The sequence below is a fragment of the Rhipicephalus sanguineus genome, chromosome 3 (assembly GCF_013339695.2).
Source record: "Rhipicephalus sanguineus isolate Rsan-2018 chromosome 3, BIME_Rsan_1.4, whole genome shotgun sequence".
Classification (NCBI taxonomy): Eukaryota; Metazoa; Arthropoda; class Arachnida; order Ixodida; family Ixodidae; genus Rhipicephalus; species Rhipicephalus sanguineus.
This window is the reverse complement of record NC_051178.1, coordinates 218423395-218449572: the sequence shown is the minus strand read 5'-3', so window position 1 is coordinate 218449572 and position 26178 is coordinate 218423395. Positions and strand designations below refer to the sequence as shown.

General features: G+C 47.6%; 1 protein-coding gene across 1 annotated transcript in view; it reads right to left on the bottom strand.

The window, feature by feature from the left end:
• The window catches only part of LOC119386307 (retinol dehydrogenase 12), a 282881-nt gene that overhangs the window by 112907 nt on the left and 143796 nt on the right, over positions 1–26178 (bottom strand). Inside the window, exon 4 of the mRNA XM_049414301.1 lies at positions 3478–3672. Within this exon, the coding sequence (XP_049270258.1) occupies positions 3478–3672 (195 nt within the window). The remainder of the gene's footprint in view (positions 1–3477; positions 3673–26178) is intronic.

Genomic DNA, 26178 nt, shown 5'->3' with positions numbered 1-26178 from the left:
GAAGTACACACGGCTAGAGTCTCACACATGCACTTGTGTCCCACAAGTGTGACACAAGCGCTACTGAATGGCATGTTAAATGCTTGTGTTCCGTTGAAGACGTAACTCCGCGTTTGCGACTGCGCAAGTAATGACGACGGGGTATTATCACAGAACACTTTTATGTTTGCAAGCTATCATCACGCGCAGCAGCGATGGCGCTACTCGCTGGCGGCCTACTACCACGGCAAATCCGTCAGGCAGGCTCGGTACGTACTACCTCGGAGTGCCGTTCAACTCATACGTCAATTCTAGTTCATACAGGTTTATGTAGCACGCACAGGATTTCGCAAAGCATCGTTATGCACGGTAATGGAGCTGGAATATAACCTTTCACTACGCAGCAAATAATTAGGTGGCGAGTACTTAGCGCTTTCCATGGTTTGGGAAAGTATTTTAGTCTCATATCCATTTCAGCGCAGCTCATGACTTCATCCGGTGAAAGTGGCACGGTCCGTACGTCCGCACGTCCTATCTGTTCCTATGCTAACAAACGGGTTGACCCTCCTCCTGGCGCCATCTTGAAAAGCACGGCGCGCCACCTATAGTTCGTGGGCATTGCGAATACTGTGAAACTTAGCGAAAACGCCAGTGCGACTTGGACCTTCGAGACGGACTTCGTAAACAATCTGTTTGGATACGTGTGCGACGTGTGTGAAAGACTATGGCGCATGAAAGACTTGACGCCGCTAAGTAGTGCCATGCGTGAAACGTTGAGTTTAGTGGCGGCGCCTGAGTGGGGTGAAACCGTGGCGTGGGTTTGTACAACTTGCAAGAACTTTCTCGTTAAGCAGAACATTCCGCTTTTTAGCGTTACTAATGGGTATCGTTACCCGGCCATGCCGCCAGGTCTACCGGTTTTGAACGATGTGGCCGAATGTGCGTCATTGGAGCAGCAGTAAGCATGAAAAGCTAATCCTAGACAATCTGGAAAGCTCAGAATAATCAGCTGAACCTTTGCTAACGCTACGTATATCCTGGCATAGCCTAGCTAAGCCCCTGCAATTTTTTCGATGTGGGAGAAAAAAAAGAAGCAAAAATTGGACCATCTCCCCGAAGGGAACGCTGATGGGATGCGAAGCAGCAGCCTTGCACACGGGTGGCGTCACGGGTTGAACGGCGCTAACGCGGGTGGTGCGGTGAGTGCTGGAAGATTCGTTTGAAGCGAAACTCCGTGAAGCGTTGACTGGTGTAAACGTTTGTTTGAAACGCAGACACGGGAGGCAACCGGCAGCTGCGGCGCTCCGGCGGGTGAGGGAGAGAGTGACGTACGCGCGCACCTGCGAGGGAAGCGTGCAAGAGGTGCGTGACGTCAACGCCCAGCTGCGGCGTGACCTACTTGGCACCGCTCCAACACCTGCGCCGAGGGAAGCGCGTTGCCTCGCGTTTGTGCGGACGGACAGCGTTACACAGGCTAGTCAAAGAGCTGCTACGCATCTAAAAATTACTCTCTGACGCAACCAAAAGCTGCCTCAAGTGCGTAAAATACAATTTGATGTTGTACATGTTTGTTTTTAAGCAAAATGAGTCTACCTGCGAGGATTTCTTGTCCTACCAGTTGACTGACCACATCACTGTTGCATGACGCTAGCGGTCGTTCTTTCACGATTTTCAACGTCAAAATAAAATAGAATTTCTTTTCTTTGGGGCGAAAGCATGCTCGTTGCCGCCGGTGTGACGAACGGTCTTCTCATTTTCACCGCAATCAGAAAAAAATTTCCGAGCGCTAGACAGTCCCTTTAAGGTGAAAGCCTTAGATGCCTCATCAAACGCGAAAGTTGACCGTGGGCAGCATTAGCGTCAATACGAGTAATGCATAAAAACGTCATCATGCGATGACGTCATCTTATAAGTGTAGAGGCCTGGGCTAGTTGGTTAGTGTTCATAATTGCAAGGTTTTGCAGCGCGCGAACATAGGAAAAAGGACAGAGTAGACAGAAAGAGCGCTGAACTGACTTTATTTTGCAAAGCGGCAAAATATATGCGAGGAAAAGGAAGATAAAAAAGTCACAGTTTCGCCGCAACGGCGAAGCAATGAATGCGATAGCAATAAATTGGAATGTAACGCGAAGAACGGAAAGCAGCTCGAAATTGCCAGCGCGTCGCTCGAGCCCAAAGGACGCACGAAAAGAACGCACACAGGACGAGCGCGAACTATCATGCGTCACAGCTCGACACCGGAAGCGCACTGCTCAAACATAAAGCAGGACGCACGAAACGAACGAACAGGTACACACAGGACGAGCGCGAACGAACTGTACCAGTCGTTACTTAATTCCGTTTGAACAGCGCGCCTCTTTCGCAAACGCCGCCGCTGCAGCGTCGAAGCGACCTTCGTACGCTCTGTCACTTCAGCGCAGACATCGCCGGGAGAGCACAAGACATACAACCCCCCGCTCCCCCGCCAGCCGCCCCCTTCTTTCCTCAAGATAAGCGCACGAAGGCGACCACGTTCGCAGGAACGAGGTCACGATCTTTAAAGCGCGCCACGCGCGGACATCGCGCCATCTACGTGGTAACTCAGAAAGGATACTGATGTAAGAGGTGTATATAAACAAGACGAGCGCGAACTAATTGTGACAGTTGTTACTTATTTCTGTTTGAACAGCGCGCTCCTTTCGCAAACGCGGCCGCTGCAGCGAGCGAAGCGAAGCACCCCACCGGCCGCCCCTTCTTTCCTTGAGATAAGCGCACGAAAGCGACGACGCCCTGTAGAGCGAACAGCAACGGCGTTCGCAGGGGCGGGGCGACGATCTTTAAAGCGCGCGCGCACGTCGCGCCATCTATGTGGCCACTAAGAAGGCATCCTGAATTACATGGTGTATATAAATAGCTCGCCGTCAGCAGGCTGAAAGACTGTGCTGTCGTGGCCTAACGTCTAACGCGGCGGGCTGCAAAGCGAGAGGTCGCCCGTTCGATTCCGCGCGTCGGGAAGAATTTCTGAATTATTTTTCTTTGTGGCTTTTCTATATGTATATACACATATACATATACGGTGAATGACGGCGGCCACCGACGGCAAAAATCAGCCGAGACTGTCCATATAATTGCTATCGCAATAAAAGCAAACATACAACCTAATCAAAGCCACTGTAATCGAAGCACGTGGAACGGATCCACCATTGCCTTCCCATCCACCACAGCGCTCTTTCTGTCTACTCTGTCCTTTTTCCTATGTTCTCGCACTGCAAAACCCTGCAATTATGACGTCATCATATGAGGTCGTCGTGACGTCACATGACACCGTCGTTTGTCCAACGGCAGGCCGATCCCGGAGGCACCGCAAAACCCCGTGAAATGCAGAAAGCTTATAATGCCTGTGATCCCCGAGGCAGTTCAAAATCATTCGAGCTTTCTGGGGAAGTAATACTGAAAATCAGGCGGTCGTCCGAGGCGAGTGTTTCGCTGCAAGAGAGCCCTTGACAAGGCGCGGCTCACCGTGCGGCTTCAGCCGAGGCGCCAGCGCCCGGGTGAACAGCACCATGGCCATCTTGGTGTTGCAGTAGGTGATCAGCGGCGTCCTCCATTTGTAGGTGCCCTTGGCCTGCTCCTCAAGCCGCCACGTGGTGCCGAAGTGGTGAAGCAGTGAAGACATGTTCACCACGCGGCTGGGCGCGCTCTTCTTCAGGAGCTCTGCAAGTGGCGACAACTGGCTCAGTAACTTATCGGTTCTGATCGAGAGTTAGTAGACGTCTGAGCGCGAAATATTGGGGCAACCGTTGAGAACAGACTGCGCATTTTTATTACAAGCAAAAAACGGAACCGACATGTCACAGAAACAACATATATTTTTGCACGCCTCCAAAAGATGTTCCAGAAGAGCATCCGATAAAGGCGAAGCACTGACGCAGTCTTGGTTTCTTTTATGCACTCATAATGCTTCTCGTAGTTGGCGCCTGATCCTGTCTGGATATCGACATATCACTTGGTTTATCAAAAAGGAAGGTATGCACATTTTGCAACGTGCGCGACAAGTGTTGCGAACTGCAGCAAGCAATTCTCGGAAGAAATCAAGATTGCGTCAGTGCTCCCTGACAGGGAGGGAGAATCTCCTTTATCGGATGCGATTGTGCGTGCGATTAGCGGAAGGTGCTGTGCTGCAATGCCACATGTTTTACAGCGGTCTTCGCTACAGTAGTGGTGTTGTCACGTGAGGAGGGCTGAGTAACACGAAATGATGGTGCTCGGAATGGCACTAAGCTGTCTTGGTCTACACCCCCGCGCTCAGGGCTCACAGCTCTGACGGTTCTCACGGCGTGGAACCGGCTGAATTTTTTTCAGCAGCGAAGCTGTTTAGCAGATCCGGCGAAACAAGAAACTATCATCATCATAAATGCGTATGTGCCACTGCAATTGGGTAAATCCCACTACTCACCATTGGTCCACTAACAATGAAGACGAGCCGAATAGACCGAGTACGTACAACGAGAGAATACTAGGCAACGGAAAAGGCAACGGCGGCTACGAGAAGATCCCGAAGCGATGGAAAGCCTGCGCCAACGACGACGTGCCCGTAAATTTGAGAGTTGCGAACGCTTGTTTTCAGCGCGAGGTTCTGTCTCTGCAGTTTGGACATCCGTGTCGTGGCTTTGACCTTCTGTGGTTTAACTCGAACGTCTCTACGCTGGCAATCAACGTAAAAACAACCTAGCATCACCTAGCTAAAGCCCAGCGATGACCTAGAAGCAACGTAGAAACAACTTGCATCCCTTAGCAAAGGCCTAGAAAAAACCTAGAAGCAACCAGATTAGTCTTCAGAATCGTCCAGTTTCGCTGTTTCAAGCATTGCGCGGCTTAGTGCAAGCTTCGCCAGCTTTTTTTTTTTTTGTACTGATGACTTTTCAAGCGATAATAAAAATTCATTTGTTAGCGCTGTGTCTGCGTGCTCTCGTCTGTTGTCCTGTTCTTAAATTCGATGTACTTATTTGCGAAGTATGCATCTTGGCCGTTCCTTCCTTCCTTCCTATCTATCTATCTATCTATCTATCTATCTATCTATCTATCTATCTATCTATCTATCTATCTATCTATCTATCTGTCTGTCTGTCTGTCCGTCTGTCCGTCTGTCTGTCTGTCTGTCTGTCCGTCCGTCCGTCCGTCCGTCCGCCCGCCCGCCCGCCCGCCTACGCATTGGTGCTATGCCGAAATTGGCATAGGAGGGTGTAATACCCCTGTCACACAGGGCAACTTAAGTGCACTCTGAGGGAGTTCACTTCCCCGCTAGTGTCATTTGCACGCTGTCGCACAGGAACGCTCAGTGATGGAATGGAAAGTTGGGCTAGTTGGAATGCATTCATGATTGATGCAGCGCTGAAGACGAAGACTAAAGGAACACAGAGTGCACAAGACGGGCGCTGTCTCGCAACTGAAAGATTCATTTCGAAAAACCAAAACGGGAAATACAAAGCAGGGCATAGCAGACATGCGCACAAGTAAGACAGTAAAGCTAATTATTGAACGTGCACATTCTTAAGAACAAATTCAAACATGTCACTAGATAATGCATGAGCAAAGCAGATACGCGAACTCCTTGTCTGTCAAGAAAATCTACGGATGGCTCACGCGTGCGTCTCCCATTCTTTTAATGTGAAAGGCCTCGATAACTTCACGGGTTATTTTGCTGCTGTGCCTAGAAAGGACTTCCGCATCCACGAAGACCGGAGAGCAGCCACAAGTATTACAATGCGATGCCAGATGGGATGTGTTAGGTTTCTTCAAAGACTGATTATGTTCCTTTAAACGAACGTTAATACACCTGCCACTTTGTCCCACGTACGATTTTCCGCAAGTAAGCGGAATTTGGTACACAACCTCGGGCTTACACGGTACATATGTGGTAACATGTTTAACTTGTAAGCGCGAGGTTGTGTACCAAATTAGTACACTTGCCGGCAAGTGCGTTCGCCAAACTCACTTCGCTGCGACGGAGTGTCTAGCCTCGGTAGCAGTGGCTTGCAAATAAATACGCTAAGGCGAAATGCGGCAATCACGGTATTATTAAACCAACATTCTCGTTATTAGGAATACTGCCATGTATTCAAACAAATCATACTACAACAAAAAACCTCGCTACTGTCGCCCTCGGGCGGTTTGCGGTCACGTCCGCTAGGGGAATGCGGGAGCACATGCCGTGCAATGGCCGCGTCCGTCGCGTTGTTTACTTCCTTGCACATGTGTACGTCAATCCTTCTTTAGTCATATGTGATGGCGTGTGCCATGGGTGCCACTTCCACGAAGACAACGTGGTCCGACGCAGAGACGCGGGCGCTCGCACGCCTTTGGGAGGAGCAAATGAGTGCTGCCAAAACACGCTTCAAACGCCCGTCACTACTACGCGTCCATTCTGCTCCGGAGTCCGCCGTTTTTGTTTTCGATTCGTCTTTGATTGACACTGTCTTGTCTCGGCTCGCGATGACCAATGATGTTATGCGGTTGCAATATTTACTTCATTTTCGCGCAAAGTTTACTGTAAATTATGTTCATGCCTATAATACGCATTGAACAGCGAACATTGCCAAAAATAACAAATATATGTTGCGCTACTAAACCAGCAATTGCCACTGCCATAATTTCCAAAGCACACTTCTCTTCCTCCTGTAGCAGCGCGCCGCCAAAGTGGCACTCTGTTATCGTAAGTGCACTCGCTCAAAATGACACTAAATTTGCCAGTGTGACCGGGGTATAAGTGTATGCCGAACTTGAATGACAGGCCATGACACAGCAGGACATGCCTGTAGCGTACATCGTCAATCCCTTTCCCGCAGTCTCGCGTGACACCTACCCGGATGCAACAGTCCATGATTACGGGTTAGCGCCACAGGTGATTCACCCAGGAACAGCGGAGACAGATATCGGAAACTTTATGAGACACTATGCGGACTTTAAATAAAAGAATGACATGACGTTTTATATATTAAAGGGGTTATGAACCGCCCCTGGGTCTTTGTGAAAGAACCCATTCTACGAACAGCAAACACAGCTGTGGAGGGACAAATTTTGTAGAGTTTTTGTAGAGTTGTAGAGCTGTATTTTGTAGAGTTGATTGGCACCAAAAACCGGCCAAGGTTTTTTAACGCCAATCAACACATTGTGGATCAGTTGTGTAGCGCCGAGAAGAGAGAAAGTGCGCAAAGCGTGCAAGAAATCTCCTTCTCCACGGATTCGATTCGTGACTCCGGCTCTGAGGTCATTCGATGATTCGTTGGAAAAGTGGTTCACGACCCTTTTAATGCAGCACACAAACAACAGCATAGAAAGTTGGGCTAGTTGGTACAAATGCATTCTTGATGCAGCGCTAAAAGACAGAGACTAAGAAGGATCATTCACACAGGACGAACGCTGTTCCACAGCAGTGATACAGAGACTTCGACAAGCGGGTTACCCTGACAGTGTGCTGTCCAGTTGCAGTGAGAGACTATCGAGATGGGTAAAGGGTCAGAACCATTCCAACAAATGTGACAATAAGCAGAGATACGAAAAGGTAACAGTGTTACCTTATGTACACAAGCTATCCCATGGTCTGAGTAATGTAGGCAATAGGTACGGGGTTAAGACAGTGTTCTCTGCTCCAAATAAATTTTCGTGAATCTGTCCTCTCATTAGGAGAAAAATAGAGCACAGTAGCGTGTTAAGTGAAGGCTGTAGAACGAACCATGTAAAGTCTACGTATGTACCGTGTAAGTGCGGGGTCGTCTATCAGATCCCACTTACTTGCGGGAATTCTTACGTGGGGCAAACAGGCAGATGTTTAAATGTACTTTTAAAGGAGCATAACCAGTCGCTGAAGAAATCGGATGCTTCGCATCTCGCGTCGCACTGTTGTTTTCAGATTCGAAACTCTTGTCGTCACACAAATGCAAGGTCACTCGAGAGCTGATAGAAGCCTTCCATATCAAAAGAATGGCTGCCGCATGCGTCAATCAGGCATCATTGTCACTGACGGAAAAGGAGTTTTCTGTTCTGCTGAGCACGTGTTATGTGAAATAATGCTTATGTTAGTGACTAGATTACCCCTTTTTTATTCATTTTTTTGCTTTTGCACACTGTTTTTACTTGTCTTTCTTGTTCTTCTTGTTTTCTTTTCAAATAAATTTTTCAGTTGCGAGAAGCAGCGTTCGTCCTGTGTGAATGTTCCTCCTTATAGTCTCTGTCTTTTAGCTCTGCATCAAGAATGCATCAGCACACAAACGCTGGAAGGCGGGCTGCAACGACCATTATCCGTACAACAATTTTATTACATCAGTGGTTGCCTAACATCGGTTGGGTGTGTCCAGAGAAGGACGACCGCGAGGTCCTGATCTCCGTTCCCAATTTTCATGAAATATACTCTAGGCGCAAGTTTTATACTCAGAACAACGCTTTAGACGTTTTGTGAAAAAAGCTTTCTTCGCCTAAAAAAATACAAATTTCCGCCTGAAAAAGCACTTTCCCACCATTTTCGAAATTTCTGAATTTTCTACTTTATGGGGCATATATGCGCATTTTTAAACCTGGAAATGTTAGTCACCGCCGTTAGTAGCCATGAGGGCCAGTGTGGAACACCTTTTCTGCCTGCTGGCGTCGCGAAGCACGTCACGAAGCAACCATGGTAAACGGCACAAAATAGCTGTATTTCAGGAATTTATTTCTGCAGAAAAATTATAGTGGCGATAATAAAACTCGATAAATTTTGACTTTGGTATATGCGATTACTTTTAAACTAATTTTCCTGGTTATCGCGCGCACCGTTATAGCTCGATATTTTGCTGAAACGTATGTGTTTTACCGGAAAGTCCGGAGTTTGAAAATAGTTCTCTAAAGAAGGCGAGTTTTAATTCTTTTTAAAAAAATCTCTGTCCTTGGAGTCAAAGACGTGGTCCACTATATTTCGTTAGGAAAAAAGTTGCATTATTTGAGTTGCTAAGAAGTGACAATGTGTCAGATGTGACCAACTGAGCCTATAATTGGCCCCATTAATTATTCGCTGCAAGTGGGACACGATGACTTTTATTGAGATGCTGATGATCAACCCTCAGAATGACGCAGGCGGCTCCCACATCGGGACAGTAGTGTCTTCTGTGCTTGATCTGAAAGAGCTCCATGGTGAAGACTTGTCACAGTCTGCGAAAGCCACTGCATAGATGATCCAGAATAATGATGCCACTTCTCGCAATTGATTTGCACCTCTCTTTCTGGATATATCTTGCTAATAAAATGTGCATTCGGGCACATTCTTGTCTGCAACAGTCTCAGAGTCACCGTTTGAGCTCTACTGAACTTAGCGTGTGGGAATTCCCTTCTTTTTCGTGGCATTCTGAAGCGCCTTGTCTATCGCCGCCCCGTCCTTTAACCAGGCTGAATAATTCTTGTGTTCTTTAGTTTCACTAACTCTACTAACAACGCATGCAACCAGACTGTCCCCTCCGAACGTTTTAAACACCATTCATTTATTGTTTACAACTAATCCAGACTTCGTGTCCGATATTGTTCACTTACCAGGAATTAATGATCACGTTCTAATTAATTTTCACTTGAACTTACTGCATTTGAAAACTAAAAAGGTAAATAAAACTACATTAGATTACAACACAGCTAATTCTGAGGCCAATAACAGCGAACTTGCCACATTTCTCGACTACTTCTTAGAGGAATTTAATAGCCGGTCTGTTGGCGCTAATTGGAATCTTCTTTTTTTTAGAAATAAAGTGCGTGAACCAACAGATAAATACATCCCAAAGCGGTGCATTGCTACTAACCCAAGCGCACCTTGGTGTACTCCTAACCATGCTGAGGCTTATACGCGTGCGCTTAAATCCGCTAAAACAAACTTCATCTCCCAGTCTGCTACAGGACAATGTTAAAAAATTTTGGCGCCTCATAAAACCAGCGACCGACTCATTCATTGCGCTTGAGGATCATAACGGTGATAGTATTCCTGACACGCTATGTGCTTTGACACAAAATAACGCCTTTGTTAAAAAATTTTGTCTTGCTTCAAATGTGCATCAACCAGATGTTGATTTCCCGCTTATATATCCCATCTTTAATGGCGTATCAGGTATCGCTTAACTCATTACACAATAATTGATCTCCTGGTTACAAAATTTTTGAAGAGTACTTGTGCCTACAGTTTATCCTGTTGAGACATCCAACTGAGATTGGGATAGTGTTCGCAAATGTGGCAGCAAAACGTCACCCCTGCTTCCTTCTCGACCGCTTACAATTTCTCGTGCTATAATTCATACTCTACATTCGGAAGTACCACAGGGCTGCCTCCTCGGACCTCTGTCATTCCTAATCGACAATAATGATCTGCTGTTTCCTTGCACATCTTTTCGCTGACGTAATATTTCGCGAAATTCAAACCGATACTAGCGCTCTCCAATCTGATCTACCTGCTGTATCTAAATGGCAAGTGAACGTAAAAAATTGGGGGACCCTTAAGCTTCGCCTTTAGGAGTCGAACACGATAGCGAAATCCGGCCCCCAGTGCACACCTCAACCACTAGGTGCATACTTATTAATGTGCGTTATTACCCACACACGCACAGACACACACGCGCGCGCGCTATGTATCTATAGTAATGGTACAGGCACTGGTACATGTTTTCGATCTAAAGCACCTCCATGTGCTAGAGTCGAGGCATATTTCTCACCAGGGCTGTGCAGTATCGCGATACAAGAGTATCGCGATATTATTTCAGATACTTTTGAGTATCTGTTTTTCTGTATCGAGATACATTTGAAAAATGTATTTGTATCTCAGTTGTGAAACACTTTTACAATGTATTGCTCGTATCGCGATATAATGCAGGACACGGGTATCTCGTTACATTTTCTTTTTGTCGGAAATGAGTTACCGCGTGTTTACAAGGGGGTATGACGTTTTTTTTTTTTTTCATTTACTTTTGCGCCAAGACAAGCAAAGGCGCGCTGCCGGTCGCCGACATAAAGGGCGGCTATGGTTTCCTCTCAAGCACAGAATGACCCATGTGGTAAAGCGCGCGACGCCACAGACGGCAGAATCGCGGAGACAGTGTTGTCGGCCGCTGCCGACGAAAGTCGATGTCTCTCAAGGCCAGTGCAGCTCACCTAGTTTTTTTCGGGCGGCAAGCCATTACTTCGTGACCCCCCGCGCGCATACCGCCTTGGAACAGAGGCTTTGCAATGCTTCACGTGCGTTAAGTTCTCAAAGCGGTGGCACTTCTAAAAGCAGTTCCCATGGTCGCGGCGGAAGTGACTAGAAGATGCCTATCTTTGTCGCGCTTTCAGCCACCTCTCCAGCGTGTCAGGGTGCGATCCTAATTGATTACAAGCGCGAAAAGGTCTTTTGTGGTACCAGGCTCCCCCACCGCCGGAGGTGACTTCGCCAGTTGCGGCTTGCTGAAATGGGTGCTGGTAGCGTCGGTGGGGGTGACACCTTTATTGAAGAGTGACCCTTTCGGCATAGGCGACGAGTGATTGCTGTAGTTCCTGATGGGGCGCTCTGAGCAGCTGTCCCTGTTTCCACGTCTGTTTAGAGAGCTTGCAGAGCGACTTGGGAGGGCTTACACCCTCTCACCTAAAAAGAACGTGATTTTAGGAAGCCAATTTTTCGATTGAGCAGTTTCGACAATTAGGCTCCATTGCGCGTATGTAATTATGACCGGCCTATATGGGCAGCAGAATCCTCAGCCGTCTGACCCGGCGCCGACCAGACTAAACGGCCGAGGATTCCGAAGATGGGGACCGACTTGGGCTTCTGAGCGGTCAGAACAATCCACGTGAGGGAGGAAGTGTTTCGATATCTAGATGGCCCGAGAAGAGATGTCGCCGCGCTCCAGGGCTATCCGGCTATGAAGGCAGTATTTATTCACTCTAACACGAATTTGTGCCCGTCTTCAGCGCTAGATGGACTTTTTTCTTTCGCGAGTCTTGTGCTGAGGCCGAATCGATGCTGTCTAGAAGACAGCCTGCTTGAGAAGCTCACACAGCAACCTACTCAGCAAAGCAGATCTTATGTGTAAAGTAAATGAATACTTTTTCTCAATTCACTGGTGTTCATTAGTGATTCGAGTAAATAGCTTAAACTATGCTATTTCTAGCATAGCACATTTAGTTGTGCTATGCTAGAAATCGACATGCACCAAGCATGTCGATTTCGGTGCCCAATGCTTGTTACTGTTGTTGCGAAATAGTGTACCTTTTTATTGCGATTGATATGTGTAATTATGTCATTATTACTAATTATGTACTTGGTAAGCCGCCCCGCCCCCCTCTGTGATGTTTTAATGCCACTGAGGGTACTGTAATAAATAAACTGAAAGCTTCAATGCACTGCAACTTTACAGCATTATGCTGCACTTATAAATGTCCTTTGCGGAGTACGAGCATCCTTGAAATAAAAAAGAAGTATTCTAGTATCTGTATTGCTGTATCTGTATTCCGGAATACTTTTTTCGTCATACTGCAAAAGTATCTCCGAAATGTCCCGTTACGCTAAAGGCAAATGTGTAGGGGTGTGCGAATATCAAATTTTTCGAATACGAATCGAATACGAATATCCACCTTCGAATATCGAATCGAATATCGAAGGAAAAATGCCTCCACAGTAACAATATTTTATTTAACATGTAGCTATTTAAAAATAAAACATTAACAGCCTAACTGGCAACACAACATACACTGCTATCTCCAGAACACAATGTCCAGGCTAGCACAATGCGCATCACAACACAATCAAATATCACGGCACAATGAAACTAATGACTAGATGTTATCATGAAGAAATATGAGTTGCTCCACATGATCAGGCAGCAGGCGCTCCCTTCTAACAGAGACAACCCCCCCTGCCACTGAAAAGGCATGCTCGCTTGGAACAGAAGTGGCTAATATAGGGAGGTACATGGGGCAAAGCTTTGCCAGACTGGGGTATCTGAAGGTGCCTACAGTCCACCATCAGTCACATGGGTCACTGTCTTTCTTCAGAAGTGGTCCCGCATAGTGAACGAGTGGTAGTGCGGCACGTTACGGCCGCATAATATTGAAAATGTACGGTTACATGACCGCCAACAACGCTGCACGTCGGAGATGCACCAGCAATAAATCATACGTATTGGGGCGCTCGTCGCAGGCAGATATCGTGCCTCCGTGTACTTACGATGTTTATCGCTCCTCTCGGCAACGTTTTTAGCTATACGAACGCAGCAGAAATGTGGAAGACGAGTTATTTTATGCATGATAATCGAATTGCATATTCGAATATTCGAAGTTATCGAATATTCGAAACTTTTCGAATACACGATTTTCGAATCGAATACGAATATTTCGAATGTAATATTCGTCGAATATTCGAAACTTTCGAATATTCGCACACCCCTACAAATGTGTCTCATGCAGTATCTGTATTTTAGGCTTCCGGTCCACGTATTTCGATATCAGTATTCCGGAATACTTTCCCGAGTATCTCTGCCCAGCTTTGTTTCTCACAATGCCTCACAGATGGCAGCACATTCTCTAATGTTTGCTGTTTGCTAAATCAACGCCTCCTCTAGAAAGGAGCATGGGCTCCGAGACGCCGCGCGCCCGCCATCTTGTAGGCCATAAAAGGAGACGTTGGCTTGATAGGTTTTCCACTAGATGGATATAGTTGTCCATTTTTGGAGCTCTTTGAAAGTTCGTGTGTGTTTTTAGCGGCGATGGCTGCACTATCCCGGCTTTTTTCGAAGCGTAGCATCGCGCAAAAAACGTAGTTTGATGGCCTCGCCAATGCGCCTACAAACCGCCGAATGGACTCATTTTCTTCGCGACAGCTGCCGAACAAAATTTGCTAAGGACCTTGACTCCTTCTACTACATGGCATTTATGTATTGTTTTTTCCCGAAGATGTTGCAAGCAGAGTGTCGGAACGGAACGAAAACCGAAAACGAAAAACGAAAAAAACGATATTTTTGACCGGAACGAAAACGTAACCGAAACTTTATCGATTATTTCGTTCCGGAGCGAAACCGAAATTTTTTCAATCGTTTTTCGGTTCACGAGAAAACTTCGCAATCCGGAACGACTAACCACATGCAATGTGAGCATATCTCTGAATACAGTATTAGTGCGTACCTCAGGCAGGAATTCCAAAGCAAATATACGTTCAAATCGTGCGAAAAACGAAAACAGTGGCAACCAGAGATATTTATATTAACGCAAGTGGGCTTTTGCGCGCCTGTCACGAAGGCCAAAGTGAAGAGGGCATTGTCGGCGCTGAAGTTTGTTACAGTTAAAGCTGTTATGAGACCACAACAGCTGATTTTGGCGCCATAGTTGTCCGCCGCCGCCAGTGTCCGTGACCAGTATCACGTGATATAAGAAAAAACATGGTTGATCCCTCCGTCATAGGAATCGGTATAACACGAAAGTGAAACGTGTCTTCACAGAAGTAGTGCTTATTGTGTAATGATATATCAGAGCTTGTACAACGTCTATTCGTGTTTGGCAGCTATAGCACCGTTTGACGTGGATACACCCATGTTGACAGCATCTCTCTATCGCGACGACTAACGCCCATGATCATGATTAAACTATTGTTGTAGCTGACGGTGTGAACATATATTTGGACAGAGCGAATCGTGAATCCCGCGTAAGGATGATATCAACAAGCTCATAATCAACACTGGTACCCGGTATGCACTTCTTCAAAGCGTCGTCAATTAAGGAGAGAAACGGCACGGTGTGCGCTTTCTAGTAGTGGGTAGCCGACGCCTGTGCTCATGCATACATAACACGCACTGCGCTTCAGCAACACGGGAGGTAGAGGTTCGTAGCCTGAGCCGCAAACGCGTGCGTCCCGCTGGCCTCTGTCTCGCAGGCGCTGCTTTCGCTCCACCAAGGCACGACATTCGCCCGTCGAAATCGCGTCCTTGCCGCAGTTTTGTTAGTCGGTGCTCTCGCAATTGAAGCAGTCGGCGGCGGAGAAATCTCGTTGGTGCACGTGAAAGATGCACTTATAGTGTACTAGTACACTATAGATGCACTACTCCGATGAGCCGACGCACGCTAACACGAAGCCAAAGGCAAAGAACGTAACTGCGTCAAGGGTGCCTCGGCGACGCCAGCGCGGTCACTCTACCTCTCTGGTATCGAGACGCTTTAACCATGACCTCAGATATCGCGTGCAATCTCGGAGTAAGCGCTAGTAAGTGTCGATCGTGAAATATTACTTCGTTTCACCTCTCACAGACGGCGGCACCACCCCGCTCCGCCCGCCGCGAAAGAGAATGTGTGAAAGATATAAGGCGCGTTCGCGCCGTGCCTAGCATCTCCCGAGATGGCTTAGTGGGTAGCGCGTCGGGCGCTTGCCGTCGCGGCCGCAACGTCGTGGGTTCGATTCCCAGCGGGGTATCTTTTTCTTGGTTTTTTTCTTTATCACCCGTTGGTGTACATTTTATCAACGTCATATCCGTGACGGATGTACTTGGTGGACCCCGGCATAAAACACTTTCGTGTTAAAAATTAAATGAGAAACAAATTTCTAGGATCGGATGGGAGTTTAACCCGCGCCCTCTGCGTGGTAGTCAGGTCTTCCACCACAGTGCCACGCTGGTGCTTGTAACTCATTCGGAAAAATACTCTATACAGGTGTCATGTCGGGCAGTGAATCGTGTTAACTTATATAATATAACGTGGCAGAAGAGTAAAATAACAACCAGTCATCACACAATGCTAATAGCGCAAAGAGTGTGTAGTTTAATGCTTGCCGCCAGGGTTGCGGAGTTGTCCCACCAGAATTGGAATGACTCCGGAATCATTCCACATTTTCGCGACCCCGGGAACAAAACGCTTGAAGGAATGGAATGGGAATGGAATTACGTCTTTTTCCGAAAATAGAGCACGTTTTGGTCTACGTGCTGTTTTTGAATCTTCAAACATTAGGAAGTCAGAGCCTCGAAATTAACAATAAAGCAGCATTGCTAAAATGGCTTGGCTGATTACAAGCACGGTACATTTATAAGCAACGCGCCTGCTACAAACCGACGCATAAGTTAGTGTACAAACAAATGCATTATCCCAGCAGATATCGAAGGGAGAAACAAATTACCCCTGCGCGCTGGTTCCCATTGATACCCCCACACGAAAGTGGCGAATACTCTATGCACAGCCTGATCTTTATCTCACGAGAAGTTTAGTACCTCACACGCGTAAATAGCCTTTGCTACAAGGAAGACATTGCATACCTGCGCACAGGCGAACACAGAAAGTTCTCCTCACCCCATCCATGCTTGCGAGGCGCGCTTGACAAGCGTGAGTGCTGACGAGCAGTGCGGCCCAGTGTTCCGTATTCGATGCAAAGGCACAAGGTGCCCGAGCGGTGCACTGTTCCAACTAATACCAGCAGATCTACAGGGTTTTGCTCCCCATTAACCAAATCTTAGTTTCTCCATATTCACGACCGCTCTAGACATGTGACAAAACTGCGTAGTCTTCTTGAATACTACTTTTGTCAGCATAGAAATACGCTATGTCGTCATTTTAGCATTAACACATTTAAGCTTAAACAATATTAAAACACCACCATTCGTTCGAACATGCTCACCATGCAAATAGTATAAGTAGCGGGAGAACTGTCCCTATGGGAATTAGTAGGATGGTTGTACTGCACGAGATATGCCGCCAAGCTACTATCCCTCGACCTTGGTAACGTGTTTTTCGTACTATTGCAGTTCCTAATGCATCTGATGACATCAGCTTTATGGGGCGTTCATTCTTAACTCAATAAAACTATCAAGATGCCCTTCCTACGTTGAAGAATTGCAGGAATGAAATTGAACTGCCATTCCATTCCCAGAGTCCGAATGGGCTAAGTTTTTCCATTCCGAGGAATTGAAAGGAATGGAATTGCGGCAAGTTCTAATTCCCCGGAATGGAATTGGAATGGAATGGAGGCGCCCATTCCGCAACACTGCTTCCCACCCACTGCAAAGTGCTCAGCCATAATTCTTCATCATCATCAGCCACAGCACAAAGTGCACATAATGTCTTACAGATGTGTAGCGGGTACCACGATTCTCCGAAGAATGACGAAAAATGGCCTAGCGGGAACTTCGTTACTTCAGAAAAATTGCGATGATTTATGGCGTAGTGTGTACATTGCATGTGTACTTGTATTAGTTGCCCCAAGAGACTCTACAACGGGCTCTACAAAGTCCGCTCTTTCAGCTTTCGCTGTGACTGTGATGCGTGTTCCGCGCAGGCCTGTCGATCTTTTTATCAGAACAGCTGTCTCGCACATCAGAGAGTACTCTCAATGAGGTGCTGCTTCTGAGATCGTGCTCACTCCCTTGACACAAAGCATTGAGCCCACTAAACAAATTCATGTTCACCTTTTGAGAAAATAAATACTACGACTTTGAAATTAATACTGGTTTGTGCTGGTTGGTAGGAATTCGTGGTACAGTTACTTCCACTCCTCTGAACAACGTGTTTCGCCCTTGTCCCGCTTTCTAAAAAGGAGGGCAAGTAACTGCATCACAAATCCAATGTTCTTTTTATGATTATCTTAACTTCAAATTTTTGCATACAAAAAAAAACCGTTACGAACCGTTACGGAACATTTTTTTTTCGTTCCGCAACAGAAACGGAACGGAACTTTTTGCGGTGGAACGAAACTAAAACCGAAACGAAAAACATTTCGTTCCGACACCCTGGTTGCAAGTAACATTGTGGCCTTTTGGTAGGACACCTGCTTTTGCTACGCAAACGGCCCGGATTCGATCCTCAATACTACCGAAGTTTTTTATTGTTTATTTTATTTGCATCTTTCTCGATTTTTCGGTCACGGACGATTTTTCGCGCACAAGCGACGTAGCGACGCCGTCGCTTGTGCGCGAGTTGCGCACAAGCGACGCGGGTGACACGCGCGTGGGTGACACGCGCGAGTTGCGCGTGTCACCCAAAACACTCCTCCTCCCTCTTCTGAACGGCGTTCCATTAGAAGATGTCACTTCATATAATTACTTCGGTGCTCACATCTCACGTAACCTGAATTGGACAGTGCATACAGAATACATTATCAACAACGCTAACCGCATGCTAGGACATCGACGTCGCAACTTTTTCGTTGCTCTCACTTCTGTTAACCTAATACTTTACAAAACCTTAATTCGTCCAAAGCTTGAATAGGCTGCCCCTGTGTGGGACCCTATGCGTGCGAAATAAACCGCTACCTTAGAACTCGTTCAGAATAACTGGGCTCGTTTCATTCTATCTAACTACAAACGCACTGCTAGCATATCAGCCATGAAAGCCACCCTTTCTCTTCCATCTTTAAGTACGCGTCGAGAACTCGCCCGCTTGAACTTGTTTAACAAGATCACTCTCCTGGTCATTCATTCTTCCACCGCAGCGTATAAGCGTCATCGTTCCATTTTCAAAGACGTCCTCCGAATCACCGCAGTCGAGTGGAACCACCTCCTTCCCGCTGAAATTACCGGCAATGATCGTTTTCGCGAAGCACTCACCAACGCCGTTTAAGTGAAGCCCTCTTTGCTGCTACTATTACGCACTCTGTCTGTTTTGCTTTATGTATGTTTGTTCCCACCCCCTCTGCAATGCCTTTGGCCCTGAGGGGTCAGATTAACAAATATGTAAAGTAAGACTTCGCGACTTCATTATACGTAAGTAATCGGCCCCTTGCAAGTTGTTTAACAGTGATTGTACCCAACAGAGTCATTCCATACATCGACTCAGAAGTCACAGGGACCCTGAAATGGTTTTTACAAGTTTTGTGATAAAAGCCATTCGCACCACAATTTAAGCTACGCGCACTGTACCGAGGCACACACTCCTTATCCCACAAGCTGGCCCATATGTTGCCCACCTCCATATTGCCACGTGGTCGTGACGGCAAAGAAGGTACCGTAAAAACCGGAATATAGGTCGGACCGGAGTATAAGTCGACCCTCCAAACTTTGAATCTCCAAAAAAGAAATTCGAAAAAATCGCAAAGTATCGCGGCGCACCCTTACCTTGATAAATACGCGACACAACCAGCTGCACTGTGGTGACATTTCTTTTTATTTGGACACTGATATGTAGTTAAACTTTCAAGATGTAGTTAAACGCCAGAAGGCCACAAAGTGCTGTCACTCAGACTCGTCCGAATTTGAGTCGGACGACGCCTGCTTGTCACTAGTAACGTCCTAGAGTGCATCGTCCTCCGTTCCATCCAATGCGTTGCTGATGCAGCATTTGCGAAAAGACTTGCGCACCATCTCTTCCGGGAGAGATTTCCATGCTGACGACACCCAGCCACAAACGGTCGCGAGAGGTGGACGTTGTAGGCAGCCAGCGGGGGTCTTGGGATTGTCGCCCAGCATGCACTCATTGTAGAGCTCGCACACGCGATCTTTAAAGGGTTTGTTGAGCACTACATCCAGTGGCTGGAGGATTGATGTTAGTCCATCAGGGATCACGACAGGATCCGTCTTGCCATCGGACAGGGCTCCCTTTACATCGGCCGTGAGGTGGCCTCGAAATGAATCGAGGACCAACATGCCCGGTCGCTGAAAAGGCGCACCGGGTTCCACACGAGCCGGATCCATTCGAGCATGAGGGACTCATTCATGAACCCTTTTTCGTTCGCTCTCACGATCACATCCCGAGGAAAGTCTTCTTTCGGTAGCCCCTTGAAAATGATATAAGGGGGCAGCTTCTTTCCATCGGCTGTGCACGCGAGCATCACTGTAAATCGCGAATGCTCGTTGCCCGTTGTCAAGAGCTTCACTTGGTTTGATCCTTTAGCGGTCACAGTCGTGTTCGAGGGCATATCAAACCAGATCGGAGTTTCGTCAGCGTTGCCCATGTGTCCCATCATGTAGCAACATGTAGCCTCTGAGATTAATTCCGACCGAACGCCTGACAACACCGCGGCTGGAGCTAATCGCCGAGGTCACGTGTATAATCACCATCATGTAGCAACGCTGTCGACGAAGCGCTGATATAATCACCATGGTGTAGCAACGCTGTCGACGAAGCTGTATGACGAAGCGCTGATACTCGAGCTAATCGCCGAGGTCACGTGTGTAATCACCATCATGTAGCAACGCTGTCGACGAAGCTGTATGACGAAGCGCTGATATAATCACCATGGTGTAGCAACGCTGTCGACGAAGCGCTGATACTCGAGCTAATCGCCGAGGTCACGTGTGTAATCACCATCATGTAGCAACGCTGTCGACGAAGCTGTATGACGAAGCGCTGATATAATCACCATGGTGTAGCAACGCTGTCGACGAAGCGCTGATACTCCAGCTAATCGCCGAGGTCACGTGTATAATCACCATCATGTAGCAACGCTGTCGACGAAGCTGTATGACGAAGCGCTGATATAATCACCATGGTGTAGCAACGCTGTCGACGAAGCGCTGATACTCGAGCTAATCGCCGAGGTCACGTGTATAATCACCATCATGTAGCAACGCTGTCGACGAAGCTGTATGACGAAGCGCTGATATAATCACCATGGTGTAGCAACGCTGTCGACGAAGCGCTGATACTCGAGCTAATCGCCGAGGTCACGTGTATAATCACCATCATGTAGCAACGCTGTCGACGAAGCTGTATGACGAAGCGCTGATATAATCACCATGGTGTAGCAACGCTGTCGACGAAGCGCTGATACTCGAGCTAATCGCCGAGGTCACGTGTATAATCACCATCATGTAGCAACGCTGTCGACGAAGCTGTATGACGAAGCGCTGATATAATCACCATGGTGTAGCAACGCTGTCGACGAAGCGCTGATACTCGAGCTAATCGCCGAGGTCACGTGTGTAATCACCATCATGTAGCAACGCTGTCGACGAAGCTGTATGACGAAGCGCTGATATAATCACCATGGTGTAGCAACGCTGTCGACGAAGCGCTGATACTCGAGCTAATCGCCGAGGTCACGTGTATAATCACCATCATGTAGCAACGCTGTCGACGAAGCTGTATGACGAAGCGCTGATATAATCACCATGGTGTAGCAACGCTGTCGACGAAGCGCTGATACTCGAGCTAATCGCCGAGGTCACGTGTATAATCACCATCATGTAGCAACGCTGTCGACGAAGCTGTATGACGAAGCGCTGATATAATCACCATGGTGTAGCAACGCTGTCGACGAAGCGCTGATACTCGAGCTAATCGCCGAGGTCACGTGTATAATCACCATCATGTAGCAACACTGTCGACGAAGCTGTATGACGAAGCGCTGATATAATCACCATGGTGTAGCAACGCTGTCGACGAAGCGCTGATACTCGAGCTAATCGCCGAGGTCACGTGTATAATCACCATCATGTAGCAACGCTGTCGACGAAGCTGTATGACGAAGCGCTGATATAATCACCATGGTGTAGCAACGCTGTCGACGAAGCGCTGATACTCGAGCTAATCGCCGAGGTCACGTGTATAATCACCATCATGTAGCAACGCTGTCGACGAAGCTGTATGACGAAGCGCTGATATAATCACCATGGTGTAGCAACGCTGTCGACGAAGCGCTGATACTCGAGCTAATCGCCGAGGTCACGTGTATAATCACCATCATGTAGCAACGCTGTCGACGAAGCTGTATGACGAAGCGCTGATATAATCACCATGGTGTAGCAACGCTGTCGACGAAGCGCTGATACTCGAGCTAATCGCCGAGGTCACGTGTGTAATCACCATCATGTAGCAACGCTGTCGACGAAGCTGTATGACGAAGCGCTGATATAATCACCATGGTGTAGCAACGCTGTCGACGAAGCGCTGATACTCGAGCTAATCGCCGAGGTCACGTGTATAATCACCATCATGTAGCAACGCTGTCGACGAAGCTGTATGACGAAGCGCTGATATAATCACCATGGTGTAGCAACGCTGTCGACGAAGCGCTGATACTCGAGCTAATCGCCGAGGTCACGTGTATAATCACCATCATGTAGCAACGCTGTCGACGAAGCTGTATGACGAAGCGCTGATATAATCACCATGGTGTAGCAACGCTGTCGACGAAGCGCTGATACTCGAGCTAATCGCCGAGGTCACGTGTATAATCACCATCATGTAGCAACGCTGTCGACGAAGCTGTATGACGAAGCGCTGATATAATCACCATGGTGTAGCAACGCTGTCGACGAAGCGCTGATACTCGAGCTAATCGCCGAGGTCACGTGTATAATCACCATCATGTAGCAACGCTGTCGACGAAGCTGTATGACGAAGCGCTGATATAATCACCATGGTGTAGCAACGCTGTCGACGAAGCGCTGATACTCGAGCTAATCGCCGAGGTCACGTGTATAATCACCATCATGTAGCAACGCTGTCGACGAAGCTGTATGACGAAGCGCTGATATAATCACCATGGTGTAGCAACGCTGTCGACGAAGCGCTGATACTCGAGCTAATCGCCGAGGTCACGTTTATAATCACCATCATGTAGCAACGCTGTCGACGAAGCTGTATGACGAAGCGCTGATATAATCACCATGGTGTAGCAACGCTGTCGACGAAGCGCTGATACTCGAGCTAATCGCCGAGGTCACGTGTATAATCACCATCATGTAGCAACGCTGTCGACGAAGCTGCATGACGAAGCGCTGATATAATCACCATGGTGTAGCAACGCTGTCGACCAAGCGCTGATACTCGAGCTAATCGCCGAGGTCACGTGTATAATCACCATCATGTAGCAACGCTGTCGACGAAGCTGTATGACGAAGCGCTGATATAATCACCATGGTGTAGCAACGCTGTCGACGAAGCGCTGATACTCGAGCTAATCGCCGAGGTCACGTGTATAATCACCATCATGTAGCAACGCTGTCGACGAAGCTGTATGACGAAGCGCTGATATAATCACCATGGTGTAGCAACGCTGTCGACGAAGCGCTGATACTCGAGCTAATCGCCGAGGTCACGTGTGTAATCACCATCATGTAGCAACGCTGTCCACGAAGCTGTATGACGAAGCGCTGATACTCGACCGGCTTGTGATCGAAATCTTCGGGCACTTTTTGGCACACGGAAGTACGCTGCCGCAGCGCAAAGCCCTTCCGCTTCATAAATCGGTGCACCCACGATGGCGAGCCCTTGAATTGCGCCCTCGTGAGCCCAGGGCCCGTATTCCCAAAAGGCGACAATCGCAAAAGTATCGCCTTTGGTGCGCGATGATTGGCTATTGGGCAAACCGGAAAAGTTAGGGCGCCATCTGGTAATTCCGCCGACGTCAATTTTGCGTCATGCTGCTCGACGGTGCTCTCGACATATTTGCAATAAACGAAGGCACCGTTAACCGTCGGTTCGTGGTGAAGTCTAGCATTTCAGTGACGTAGGCGGTAGCTTCTAGTATTCAATCCTCGATGGATATACGCAGCATTTTTTACGCTGAAGCTTTCATCGAGCATTACCTTGGGGTGTTATCAGCACTCGTTCTTTGCCAGCGCGTCTTTTTTCGTGGTTTGAACGTCCCAGGAACATGAACCGTGCGTTGCTCGCGTGGCTTATCGCGAGCCGGCAACATGTTGAGATCTTGAGACGATGTCGCTGCGGCGGCACGCTACAGCTGAACTCTCCGAGTACGCCGTGTTAAACTCTCAACGAAAATACGTTTCACGCAAAGTTGCATTCTTTAAATATTATACTGTGCATTAAATAATCGAGCAAAAAAACGTTGAAAGCACTTTCAACACGTCTTATACTTCAAGTAGCCACAGCCAAGCCAGCCAAGCCTGGCCACTGCGTAGAAGCAGCAGCACACGCTCGAAAACGCCGCACTCGGGTTGCTCTGCGCTTTTACAGTGCGCTCACTCCTGTGTTGTGAGACATTCGTACTACCAACGGCCAGTTGCAACAATGACGTCACAGGCAAGTCTTTTTTTTTACTTATTGAACGCATCAAATTCTACGTCACCAAACGCGATACTATCGCCTTTTGTGATCGTTTGAGAATACGGGCCCAGAGTCGCGCGCTGTCTCGAGAGCTTTCACGCGGATGCACTCCGCTGTCACGGGTAGCGACCCTGCACGCAACTCCCGGACGAACTCAGTGAGTAGCGTTTCCAGTTCGGGGTGCACTGCAGTCCGTCCACGAAACGAAGTTTTAAAGACGATAGCAGGGGGAGGTTACTCCGTATACCTCCCATAGGATGCCTTAATTCATGACGTCAGCGCTGGCAGCGCCAAACGTCCCTTCAGTTAATATCCTGGCGGCTGGGATTCAGAGACTCGAACGGCAGAATGGCGGCGCACACGGTATGCGTCGTCATGGCAACACTAACACCAGCCGCGCCTCCTCTCCTAGCACCCTCGCGCGCGCCGGGTTTTTCTCTTTTTGTTTTGTTTGCGTGCGCGGGCTTCCTCTTCCTTTCTTTTATGACCCCCTCGCCCCTCCTCCGCGTGCTGCGCCGTGCAGCGCACCGGGCGCTTTTTTTTTTCTTTTTTTTTTTTGCATCCGCTGCGCGTACTGCGCCGCGCGTTCGTTGCGCGTTTGAATGTGCGCAATTTGCTATCAGGCATTCTGCAAACACTGCAGTCGTGCAGCATGTGCCAGAACGCAAAAGAATGAATTTCACTCACAACACAAAATATCTTTGGTCTCTTTTTATTCTCCTCGTTTCCGAAAATCAACATTCTATCAAATGTGGTGCGATACAGGCTCAGGATATTAACATACACGTGTTCATGATCACTAAACAACACGAAAGTTCTCGGCAATGTTAAGAATTTAAAGAACAGTGGAAAAAAAAACAGAACATAACACTAGGGCACATATTCAAAAACACAATATTTATACTGACAAAAGTGCAGAACAGCTTCTGATATATGCGCACGATATTGCACAAAATTATCATAACTAACAAAATTGAACATTCCTGAAATGCAAAAACAATGAAAGCAGTTGAAATACCTAAAAGTAGAATAATAATGTAACGACCATTTTAAAGATGCCAAAATGAACTCCACATATAACACAACTAATATTGGCCGCACTTTATTGACTACATTTCCAAAAACGTTGATTTTCATATAACTAGTGATGATAAACGCGGAGAAAATGAACGGCTGATATCGGAGGATTCATGGCATCTCTTCTTGAAGTGCGCCGATTCTGCAATTCTTCAGCTTTTCTCTGGGCGCACCGATCAGCTGTGTTGCGTTCCGAAATACACCTTAAAGAAAATGGCAAGTTTCAATCAGATAAAGAGCGCCGTCGATTCGTGCAAAAGTGAACTTGTTTGTTCGTCTCAGAGCAGCATAAGTTTTCATACATCTACCTAATGTCTCACAAACGTGGTTATAGGCGATGGGGAATAATTAACCGGAGACAAATGCAAAGCACACACTCAAGCACGCCGTTCTGTGAGAGTTGTAAACCTGTAACTATAGTTACTTTGCATGGGCTTCATGTCCGCTGCTTGTTCGTATAACGACTTAAACGCAGCATCCTGCCCTTTTCAAATCAGTCATTTTTGAAAACAGTAACTGTAGCCCCACTGCAGTGAACAGCTACTCGGTATGGACGTGAATTCAAATTGACACAATGAAAACCGCGACTCAAAGTTCGTTGTCTGTCTGTCAGAGGGCACGCTCACCTGTCGTTCTTTTGGGGGCCGGCACATATATTCCGGGACTTGTTCTGGAAGTATTCAAGCAACAAAGCACTAAGCACGAACAGCGCGAGTCGTAAAACATCGCGTCGCACAAGCACACAGCGAGCGAGCACCATGAAACGGACGAGCGACGACGGCTAACGCACGCCTTACCAACGCCATTCGCACTGTCCGCGAACTGTAGGTGGCGCGCAAGTCGACTCAAGATGGCTGTTCGAGGGATGATAGGCGCTCCGCTTTGCCCGGAGAGACCCTTGTAAACACAGCTCGTTGCGTGTTCTTCAGCGTAGTGCGACACGTTTTGCACGATGTGCGACAGCACATCAGCTGTAGACAGGAGCCTTTTCCTCTCAGGTGTCCACAGCAGCTCGGAGTCTGCACAGCACGTCTCCGTTAAATAGCAAAAATATGTGTTTCAATGAACAGTAAAAGGTTTTGGCAGATACAGAGGGTCCCACTTTTCGTCTAAGACACTCTCTCGATCCGTGTTAAGTTCATAAAACTGCTTGGTGTTAAACGGACGCATCATGTCACCTTAGATCGAAGCCTG